The sequence below is a fragment of the Apiospora hydei genome (assembly GCF_038363865.1).
Source record: "Apiospora hydei strain CBS 114990 chromosome Unknown utg000005l_segment0_segment0, whole genome shotgun sequence".
Classification (NCBI taxonomy): Eukaryota; Fungi; Ascomycota; class Sordariomycetes; order Amphisphaeriales; family Apiosporaceae; genus Apiospora; species Apiospora hydei.
Genome location: NW_027117364.1, coordinates 5,253,411 through 5,264,219, shown reverse-complemented (window position 1 = coordinate 5,264,219; position 10,809 = coordinate 5,253,411). Strand labels below are relative to the sequence as shown.

Sequence of the window (10,809 nt, the reverse complement as noted above, 5' to 3'; positions counted from 1 at the left end):
GCCTCTCGTAATTGCAACCAGGGTAGCTAGAACGAGGTCGGTGACCCTCTGGCTGCTTGACTCCAGCAGCGCCTGTGACCGCCAGAGGAGCTCCAGCATTCTTTCCGAGGGAGCGAACAGTACCTTACGCTTTATTCTTATCACCCAGAGACATGGCCATAAGTGCAGTTCCAAAAAGTGAGTTCCAAGATTCGGATGATCACTGACTCGAACTCACATCGTGTAAGTGATGTTGCAACAGCTAAACCGGCGGCAGGCTAATACAGAAGTGGCGGATCCAAGTTGGTCAAGCTCCATTTACGGCCGCAAACAGGTGGACATAAGCCTGGGCTATTAGTTTACCCTCTGAACCAATCACTGCATCTTGCACAAAACAACTTCGCCAGCCAGGTCAGCCACCAAGATGAGCACCTGCGACCAATCATCACTATGGCGACCTTACTGGATTGCAAGATCAACGTGAATACGTATGCAGCCTCCGACCCGAGTGTATACCATGCACGCAGCTGAAGCACTGTCGGGATCGGAAGAGAGCTCGACCTCAGCGGGCCATCTGGGCGACAACTCGCGGCGAATGCAATGGAAGACTGATGACGGGAAAGCTGGCCGACCGTAGAACGTTGCCCCCGGCCACCTTTTGAATTTCTGGTTCCTACAATTTTCTTGTATGTCGCCAAAAGGTTGAGATGATGATAGCAATTGCCAGTCAGGGGGAGCCAACTAACAGTCGACACAGCCAGCAGGCAAAGCTGCAGTCTTGATTGTGGAGTTGGAGCTTGGAGCTCAATTGCTGTCGACGCTGCAGCTCCACTGCCAAGTACCAATGTACCCGACGTTGAATCAAGCGCACGGCCCACCCGGACCCGGAACAACCATTAGCCCTCACCACAATCCGCCTTCCTTTGACCCACCGCCTCCATTGCTGCCTGCCTCACCAACCGTCCTGCATCATCAATTCAATCGACCACCTCAACATCCATTACTTGCACCTCCGTCAAATCCCATCGCGATCGAGAAACCGTCTGTACCTCGCGCCCTGAGCCAGCATTCCGGCTTCTACCCATCAAACGACTTGAGTGTCCTTTGCTGGAAGATCCGGGGCACAAGGGAAAGGATCCACGCTCCCAGCCTCGCAGTTTTGGGCTGGAGGAGACATGGGAGCTGGATTGCTTGTCAGCGAAACTGGCCTTCTCGATTGTGGTGCTTTGACTTTTGCTTTTGCTTTGCTTGACCTTGACTGATGCGCCCGACTAGACCTGCAGTGAGTGACCTCATGGTGGCTAACCGTCAATAGGACCATGTCGCAAGCAACCACCGCGTCGCCCGCGTCGTCGCCCGAGCAAGACGAGACGGCCGATCTCCACGTCACATCCGCTGCGCCCGCGATCATCGAATGGAAACATGACGGCGACGATGCCGTGACCGTGCTGAGCGACCCCGACCCTCGAAGCCACCACATCACGTTCCAGATGCGCCATCTCCACGACCCCGAGCAGCCCGCCGCGTCATTTGCACTCCACATCCCCGCCAAGCTCAAGGCTCGACCCGCGACACCCAGATCCTCGTCCTCATCCCTCCCGCGCGCATTCTCTCGCTCGATCAAGAGTCGCCCGTGACGGCGCCCAACGCCAAGCTCGGGTCGCGCCCGGTCTGCCGCCTCACCTTCCATCTGCGCAGCCCCGTCGACATCGTCGTGCCCGCCGAGGTTCCCGTTGCGCCCCTGCGCGCTCACAAGGCCGCCACTGGACAGGTGCTCGACCTGCTGCCGTCGCTCGGTCGCGTCACGCGCCTTGTCCTGTACGTGCCCGCCAACGCGTTCCCCAAGCACAAGCTCGATCCCATCTGCGCCACCATTGCCGAAGGCCGCCTCGACCCGACCGACCGATCCGACGACCTCGCGAGCCTGTACAGCGGCAGCGGAGGACAGATCCTGCGATTCGACGACCCCGACGAAGCCCCGCCGCTTTACGATGACGTGCCGCCATCGGCGCCCATGGCCCCAATTCTGCCAGAGGCATCAAGCCAAGGTATGCTTCTGATGGCTCATCTTGTTCCCATCATCATGACTAATAGACCCTCTACAGCATCATTACACAAGAACAGCCGGAAACGCTCGCGACGCGACCGCGACAGCGGAGGCTCTGTTGAAGAAGGCCGCAGCCGGTGCTGCAGCAGCGACGAGGTCATGATGGCCCTGGTCGCCATGCGCAAGCAGATGGCCATGCAAGAGGACCGCATGAGCCAACAGAGCCGGCGCATCGACGAACTCGAACATCAGGCTACGAAGTACCAGGCGGAGTTGGACGGCGCGCAGAAGCAGACTGCACAGCTCCGGCAAGAACTCGACGACGCCCAGGAGCAGATTGCGCTGCTGCAGGGCCGGGTCGAGGTGGTGGAACAGGAGGATCTGGGCAGGCTGGACCAGGAGATCTGCGGGCTGCGGGAGGACTTGGACGCGCTGCAGGAGATTGAGGAGCGGGGTTTCGATAGCGACGCCGAGAATAGAATCACGGATGCTGTTACGGAGCGTGTCACGTCGGAGATGATGGACTCGGGGGTAGCGTACAATGCCACAGTGACATTTTCAAGGACGTGAAACCACAAGCCTCTTGAGCCGTGACTTGCGCGGGCGATGATGTTCTTTGTGATAGCTGCCGACTTTGACGATGAGCAACCGCTTTGAACAGAGCCCGATGGCTATTCGTGTCGCCGCGCAACCAGGGCTTCCCAGATTGAGCAAGTCAAAAGACCTCATTTCAGCGTGGCCCATTCTACAGCACCAGCTCACTGCCACTGAATGCAGACTCAGTTCGTCCGCACCCAGCCCAGAATCCACATTTTGGAGCAGCTACAACCCGCCCAAGCGATGCCTCTCCATCTGCCTCGACAGAGTAGCCGACCAGCATCGATCACGGGCACCCACTTTGCACCCAACACCCCAGACGCCTATCTCACCAAGAAGGCTGATCTCCCGCATGCCCATCCAACTCCCCGGCTATCTCGCATCCAGAGTACAATCTAGGACTACCACGGCGCTCCGCTTGCCGAGGCAGAGCTTGCAGGCAGTTGACTTCTCTCAACGTGAAACCTGTCAGATGAAGAGCCTCGGTTGAGGTCGACGACCCGTTGCATGAACGACTCCTTCGCGACTTTTAGTAACTTGCAACAGGTCGCAGGGCACGCTGGCCATATATCAAATAGAGTGAGTCGAGAAACGCGCAAAGCGGGTCAAGCCGAGAGTCAAGAAACGGACCAACGCCGGCACCTAGAAACTCAGGGCTCCCGCTGAGCCATGTGGGGAGAGACCACTGCCTAATCAGTATTGGGCAGACGGTTGCGATTGGTTGTCTTCCCGTCCGAAATCTGTACCAGCTGAAACGACGCTGGAGCTGAGCTAGCCCTGGCGCATGAGGCCCCCGCTTGTTACAGTTGACAGCGGAATTCGGTTTCGACCCTGTCCGTTATAGGAAACGCTTGCGGCTACGAGTCTTCCACGGGCCGTCCACTTCGAATGAAGAATCAATGTAGGGATCAGCGCCGTAGGGACCAGTGCCGTCACTGGGCAGACAAAGAAACTTTGACCCTTCAAACTTTAGACGCGGGGCCAGGAAGGAGCAATAGCTTCTTTTGGCCATGGACGCGCTCCGAAGGGGCTCTTCGGATGCGTACGTGACCCTTGGCGTCTATACCTGCCCTTGGCGCGGCCGCCTAGACTCGTACGAGTATTACCATTGTCCCATAGCGGCTTATTCGCTCAACGCTGCAGTGCGGTACGATGTGCTATACGAAATCTCGACATCGAACGACACCTCCCAGTTCGCCATGCTACGGAGCCCGAAGCAGATGCGTATAAAGACTTGAACCGCTTTCTGCCATCTTGTAGTTTAGATGCAAGCTCATCCGTTCATCCCATCCCATCCCTAGCAGGTCTATTTCCATTCTCTCCAGCTTCTCCGGCTTCACTTCATTCTAGAACCCCACCCCTCGAACGATCTAGATCAACCAATTCAGCATCATGAAGTCCACATTCTTTGCCGCACTTGCCATGCTGAGCGTGGCCAGTGCTCTGCCGGTTGAGCAGCCGATCGAGCAGCCGGTTGAGGTCCTGCCTGTTGAGCAGGTCTCGGAGCTCGATGCTCGCCAGTTCGGCGCCAACGAGGACGACTTGAAGGATGGCAAGTGTGCCAGCAACATCTTCATCTTTGCTCGCGGGTCAACCGAAATTGGAAACATGGTGAGCTGTCTGTACCACTGTCGAGAACTTGTCACCTAACAAAATACCCAGGGAACCATCTGCGGCCCACAGACCTGCGACGGCCTCAAGGAGGAGTTGAACGACGACGTCATCTGCCAGGGCGTCGGCACTATCGATGGCTACGTTGCCGACCTGGCCAGCAATTTCCTGTCGGCCAACACCAACAGAATGGCCATCAACGGCGCCGTGGGACTGATCGAGCAAGCCACCACCCAGTGCCCCGGCTCCAACATCCTGCTCTCCGGATACAGCCAAGGCAGCGCCGTCATGACCAACGCCATCCAGGCACTGGACGCCAGCACCAAGAGCCGGGTCAAGGGCGTCGTCATGTTCGGCTTCACCCGCAACTCCCAGGACGACGGCCAGGTCCCCGGCTTCTCCGCGGCCCGCACCAAGGTCTTCTGCGCTTTTGGCGATCTCGTCTGCTCCAACACCCTCACCATCACCCCGGCCCATCTCACCTACGGCAGCGACGCCGAGGATGCCGCGTCTTTCCTGGCCTCGGTCGCACGAACCTAGGTGTTCCAGACTTCCCACTTTTCTTTGTTTGTTTCCGTCCGAGGTCGTCTCGAGACGAAGTGTTCATGTAGACATGGGCTAGATTTATGTTTTGTAGCTGTGCTATACCGGTGTGGAGTTTGGAGATACGGTGACATAGTATTCTTGAATTTAACATTGATATCCCAGCACCTATGACCTGAAATGCGACATGGGCGTGTGCTTGCAGTCACATCCCAAGGGATACTAATAAACTGGGACCGACGGAAGATAGAAGTTCATTCTCATAAGTAATTCACAACCAAGATCTAAGGTTTCCCATAAAGTGCCCTCCTTGCCCACCTCCTTTCGCTCTCGAGGGCGCTTGAGAACAATCCACTCGAGCAGTTGCATCTAACTTGGCCCCTCCGGCGAAGGAGCTACGTGTCACAACCAGACGGCTTGGTCTTGAATTGGGTTTGGGAGCGCCCCTAGAAATGAATGCACATATCTGGCAAGCTTTCCCTAGCTTAGCAGCTGGAGCCCGTCAATAACACATATCAAGTGTTCCGGTGACACTTGAGTCAGCCTTCTCATCAACGAAAGGCCTGCCAGGATTGTCTGTAGCGAATCATCCAATAGATCAAAAGACTCACTGTTCTTGAGCCGTTTCAGGAGCTCTTGACATGAGACCTCGAATCCGTCAATCGCCGAAGCTCGGTTGCAGATTCCCCAGCAGGAAATTGCACAGGAGACGATGCTCGTACTCCTCAGAATTCTTGGGATAATTAGATTGCTGGAGATCATCCTCGCAATGGCTGCCACATCGGCGTGGATTCGGCAACGCCGTGACAACATTTTCAAAGCAAGAGAGATCACCAACATCGGCCACCAGAGCTACACGATCCAGGGTGGTGGCCAATTCCATCAAACCCCGAAAGGCACCCAGGACACGTTATCGAAGAGGAACGCACTCCAGGATCTGACCAACTTTGAATTGTCGGGAACGAGTCGCTGCACATTGCACTTGTGTCATCATCCAAGTAGGTAGTCAAGATACTGCCTGGCGCTTCAAGAACACTTGCTGGTCAGCCCATTCTTGCCATCCGGTTTTGTCATGACGGACGATACTTGTAGGACCCCAACTGTATTCTAGACACGGGTGAGACAACTGCCAGCACCTCGAATTCCTCGCTATCAATTAGTTTCTGGGTTCTCTAGTGCACCTTCTTGTGTGGAGGTGATTGTCAGGTACTCGCCCTCAGTGTCATTCAAAAAAGCCCCGGCAACTTTTGCTGACAACCCTGCTGCTGCCTGTACATTCGATTATCTAGGCCACTCTATTGGCCCTCAAATTTCAAATGAGCGCATGGAACCGAGGGTGAGTTAGACGATCTCATTGGCTCGGGTAGGATGCTGCTGATGTACGCCTTGGCTTGGATTGCCCCATTTGCGCCGAGTCAGCATGCTTACGCTTACGTGATATCCGGCTGCCCGGAATGACTGTCTGCCTAAACTTCCACCCTATCCGTCCCTGGTTATCTCACTTGTCCAACAAAGCTATATTGCTACTAGCACCACAGACACTCTGATTATATCAGTTGGCTGCTCATATGGATCCTTCCCTCGACACGCCCGCGATGGAGCCGCCGCCAGGAGTGGTGCCCAATTTCGCCGAGCCGGGTGGGAGCCACGCGTTGGAGCAAGGCATGATCGTCGCAGGTGCCATCATCTCAGCAGTTGCCGTCCTGGCGCGGTTGGTGAGCAGTGCAGCAGCGAGGAAACTTCTCATTGAGGACGTCTTAATGGTCGCGGCTTCGGTAAGTCGAACCTTGAGTGAAGCAACCAACCAAGAATGTGGTGATGAATGGCGATTTGACGATATGTCTTTCCGCTTAGGGCCTTTTCGCTGGGACTCTATACATTGTATGGGGGTTAACTACTCATCCGGGACCGTGGGTCCACCAATGGAACATCCCGAGACGGTCGCTGCGCGGCTTCCTATACGTGAGTCTATTCCCCCCCGTTTTCTCCTCCCTCCCGTCGTCACCAGCCATGGGGACTGACTTGTGATAAGTCTGTTGATCTGAGCTCCATCTTCTACACCTTGTCCGCCATGTGTTTGAAGGTGGCCATCCTGGTCAATTGGCTCCGAATCTTCGTGCCTGCAGGCCAGCGCAATGGAACTTGGTGGACGCTACACGTTCTGATATGGGCCCACTTGATCTTCTACTCTATCACGGCACTGACCGGGATCTTCAGCTGCCAACCACGGCAAAAGATTTGGGATCCCTGGTATGTGGGAGGGAATTGCCCCGTCAACGTCAAAGTACAGCATATCTTCATCAGTGTCTTCAACTTTGTTTCCGACACGGCTATTTTGGCCATGCCGCAAAGGATCATCTGGAGACTCCAGATGTCCCGCAGTCAAAAATGGGGCCTGTCACTCCTATTTGTGATTGGTATTGGGTCTGTGCAACCGTCCTTCTACTCGGAAAGCTAAGCTAATCGTGTTTATTGTTACAGTGCGTGGATATCCGGCGTCGCCCGAACGGTGTATTTTGTCAAGATGCTCGAAAACGACGACGCCATGTACAACCTGACTGGGGTAGCTATTTGGACCGTCTGGGAGATGACAGCCGGGTTTATGGTTATGGGTGCTCCCGCCTTGCCGAGGGCGTTCAAGACACTTCCCATGTCCGAGTCCGTCGCTTCGTTTTTTCCGATCCAGGTTCCGTCGTGGGCAAGATAGCAGCTCCCAGGCAGCTGTGCCACAATACCGTCTCTACCGACCGAAACCCCGCAGACTTCGTGGTCTTTGGGAGATCAGCGATTTGGAAACATCCGACTTGGTTTCAATGAGGAGCGTTCAAACTATTGGCAGTACGGCGGAACAAGCTTCCACCAACGTGTCGAGCACCGAGCAGTTGAAATTGGGGACGACCTCGAAACCTTAGCGCCAGCAAGTCGCCCTGGGAACTTAAAGAGTGTACGACATGTCCTCGTAGCATGCGTGCCGTGAGAAGCTCTACTTTTGTCTGGCTATCAGCTTGCGAGAAACCAAACCAGCGGACCCTGTAAGTCAGTGCAAATCAGTGCTGGTACGGGCAGCATGAAGAATCAGAGACTGAGAGGCATCGATAGATCACAGCGCGCCGAACCCGTCGCCTTTCGCTTATACGCCTGCATGGACATCTATACACCAATCGTCGATTCCGTGTGCGCGCACGGGTGAGATAAGCTACAGGCAGACAATAAGGTCTCTGGCAACTGACCCGCGGTGAAAGATGGCATGGAGTAGGAGATTTAAGGATAATGCGGCATAATCATCATCTCCCACATACTTCATTAGTTTTTCGCTCTATTCACATCCTAGATGCCGGATCCGGCGCAAGACATCAAGAGAGCAGGTCCATGATCGCTTTTGTTGACAAGGGGCTGGACTTGGTGAGGCACGGAGGAGGACTCTTGCGCCGGCTCTGCAAGCTTGATATCGGCGTGGGTTGCTGGATGTCATTTGCGTCATCAAGATGTACAACCTATTGTCCGGCCCAGCCGAGGTTAGGATTGAGATTCAAACGAAAATGATCGCTTGAGAAGATTCTGCCTATCAGGTAGACTGGATGGAGTAAATAGCGAGTTCCATCAGGGGTGAGGTACACCTGGCATCTAGGAATACATAGATCAGAGTCATCTTTTCTTCTTTTGCTATTTCCTCAATGTGATTCCAAAGCCCCAATGTTGAAAGCGAACAGGCCCTGCCAAGCTATCAGAGTGTGACTTGAGATAGCTTGCACTGACCCTTATTTCCAATATCATGTCAACCCGCGCAAGTACCGCCTCGCTTTCGGCTGATGGCCCATTCAGCTAATGAGACACTCCTGACCTTGAAGAATTAGCGCGGCAAAGGTCTTCTGACGGGAGTGTTCCCAGCTCAGGCGGAAACAAGTATCTCGGTAGGGTCGGCAGACTGTCCAGTTTATCGGATCTCGACTTCCGTCACCATCACTGGCGCCTGGTGTTCAAGTGAAGCTGACATCCTTCGGAGAAACTGGGGGATGGGCCGAGCATTGCCACACCCGTACACATCACACTTACGTTTACCCGGTCAGCTTACGGATGCGCCACGGAATTTGAGAAGCTTGATTGGACAGCCTGATGCGACAGCTGCATATCTTCACCCGAATCGAGACCGGTGAAATGGCTGGACCACACCACCAATGCCCGCACTGCCAATGAAGCTTGTGCTGATATGCATCTAGAGCGGCGCTTATCAGCTACTACATTTCCTTCAGACACAGCCCTTCCGAATGCCATGAGTCGCAGAAGCATGATCCCTGCAATTATTGGCTATTCTGCAGGGGACCTGTGCCACCCGGGTAAGCCTCAGCGGGGCGGTTGTTGGTGATTCTCCATCCCCGTAAGCGGCCCCCAAATATTTGCGCCAATTGATCATTCGATGTCTGCTGGTGCAACAAGTTGCGGTCACATTGAGTAAGATCAAGATAAGCTCTTGCTGCGATGCAAGACACGTCTGAGTTGAAGTCGCTATTCGTGATAGAACCACCTTGCTATTTTGATCGCCCCTAGAATACAGTTACACACGAGACCGAAACACAGCCTAAGCAGACCCATCACTCGTCTTCATCCCCGATGCCCCGAACTTGGCCCCCCAGTCGCGAACCTTCTTGTCCATATCCCCGCGGACAAAGACCATGACGACGACGAGCAAGCTGGCGAGCAGCCAGTCTACGAACCCCTGAGGAAGCCGCCCCGGACACTGCCACCCAGCATGCTCCGTCCGACCAGCCCGGTCTGAAAGTCGGTCGTGATGAGCTCCTGCCCGCTCTCCAGCCCCTTGATGCTCCGGGACGCGATGACTTCGGGCGTGAGCGGCGTGTCGCCGGCCTCGAGGAGCTTGGTCACGTCGGACTTGATGCGGTTCTCGGCCTCGAAGCCATCGGAGAGGATGCCCGCGGGGAAGATGGTGTGCAGCCGGACTTTGGGCTCGCCCGGGTTGGCGGCGGCGTACAGGTTGACCTCTTGAGACAGTGTGTCGGAGAGGGATCGCAGGGCCGCCTTGCACGGGCTGTACGGCGAGTAGCCGGTGAAGCTGTAGAAGGCCAGGAAGGACGCAGTGAAGATCAGATGGCGTGGAGCAGCCGGCTTGGACGGTTGAATATTTGACTTTTCGGCTGATCGGAGCCACTGCCTCAGGGCTGCATGCGCCATGTACAGGGCAGTAAAGTAGTTGTGGTTCATCTGGTTCGAGAACTCGGTGACGGGAGTGTCGATGAACAGCGTGGGATGCGAGCTGCCAGCGCAGCACCAGACCTGCGCCCGCAACTTAGCAAAAGACCAAAAAGAAACGACGAGATTCGATGATGAAGACCTACAATGTCGGGTGCACCTCCATTCCATGTTGCAACTTCATCCAAAACCCGCACTGCTTCCGATGACGAGGTGAGGTCGGCGCTGATCTGATGGAAGCGTTGGTTGCCATTGCTTGAAGCACCCTCCTAGACCAGTGTTAGTGGGCTTCGCAGAGTATTGACCACCCATCTCACCTTGACATATGAGAGAGACTCGAGAAGCTTGGCTTGGTCGCGTGCCACTATGACCACATTGGCGCCCTTCTCGGCGAGTTGACGGGCTACGGCAAGGCCCATGCCGCGCGAACCGCCGGTGATGACAGCCGTCTGTTCATGTCAGCATATGCATTGGCGTTAGCGCCTGGGCGACCTTACCCTCCCTCGAACCTCAAAGGTTGTTGGCATGGCTTTTGTGAGGGGTATTGAACTTCTTCAGGCTTTCGTCAATGAATGTGTACGGGAAAACCACAAAATAGTACTGTGATGAGAAGAAAGGACAAGAAGAAAGGAAAGTACGCCAAGCGGCACGAATTCAGCTGGGAAAGAATCAAGGTGGGTGGGGTGTGCTGCAGATTTGGTCTAACGCAGATGGTAACACGGCAAGTCTGACTGCATATCCATGAAGCAGGCTGGGGGTGGCCCACACCACCCCCAATCTCGATGGCAACCTATCTCGGAGATGCGATTGCCCCGTTATCATCATAC

The 10,809-nt window shown here is 55.2% G+C and overlaps 5 protein-coding genes across 5 annotated transcripts; 4 read left to right on the top strand and 1 right to left on the bottom strand.

The window, feature by feature from the left end:
• Positions 1-1,298: 1,298 nt before the first annotated feature.
• Positions 1,299-2,596, top strand: PG997_007173 (uncharacterized protein; the record flags this gene model as incomplete). Its single annotated transcript, XM_066811488.1, has 2 exons — positions 1,299-1,612; positions 1,678-2,596. The coding sequence occupies 2 exons, from the start codon at positions 1,299-1,301 to the stop codon at positions 2,594-2,596; spliced, it is 1,233 nt and encodes a 410-aa protein (XP_066670411.1).
• Positions 2,597-3,633: 1,037 nt separating this feature from the next.
• Positions 3,634-3,861, top strand: PG997_007172 (uncharacterized protein; the record flags this gene model as incomplete). Its single annotated transcript, XM_066811487.1, has 1 exon — positions 3,634-3,861. The coding sequence occupies one exon, from the start codon at positions 3,634-3,636 to the stop codon at positions 3,859-3,861; it is 228 nt and encodes a 75-aa protein (XP_066670410.1).
• Positions 3,862-4,015: 154 nt separating this feature from the next.
• PG997_007171 (cutinase) lies at positions 4,016-4,774 on the top strand (the record flags this gene model as incomplete). Its single annotated transcript, XM_066811486.1, has 2 exons — positions 4,016-4,234; positions 4,286-4,774. The coding sequence occupies 2 exons, from the start codon at positions 4,016-4,018 to the stop codon at positions 4,772-4,774; spliced, it is 708 nt and encodes a 235-aa protein (XP_066670409.1).
• Positions 4,775-5,489: 715 nt separating this feature from the next.
• PG997_007170 (uncharacterized protein) lies at positions 5,490-7,484 on the top strand (the record flags this gene model as incomplete). Its single annotated transcript, XM_066811485.1, has 5 exons — positions 5,490-5,775; positions 6,067-6,113; positions 6,334-6,552; positions 6,810-7,201; positions 7,259-7,484. The coding sequence occupies 5 exons, from the start codon at positions 5,490-5,492 to the stop codon at positions 7,482-7,484; spliced, it is 1,170 nt and encodes a 389-aa protein (XP_066670408.1).
• A 1,869-nt stretch (positions 7,485-9,353) lies between these two features.
• Positions 9,354-10,509, bottom strand: PG997_007169 (NAD(P)-binding protein; the record flags this gene model as incomplete). The annotated part of the gene is made up of 5 exons (XM_066811484.1): positions 9,354-9,491; positions 9,512-10,066; positions 10,129-10,251; positions 10,300-10,431; positions 10,480-10,509. 5 exons carry the CDS (start codon positions 10,507-10,509, stop codon positions 9,354-9,356), a joined length of 978 nt encoding a protein of 325 aa, XP_066670407.1.
• Between the last annotated feature and the right edge of the window lie 300 nt (positions 10,510-10,809).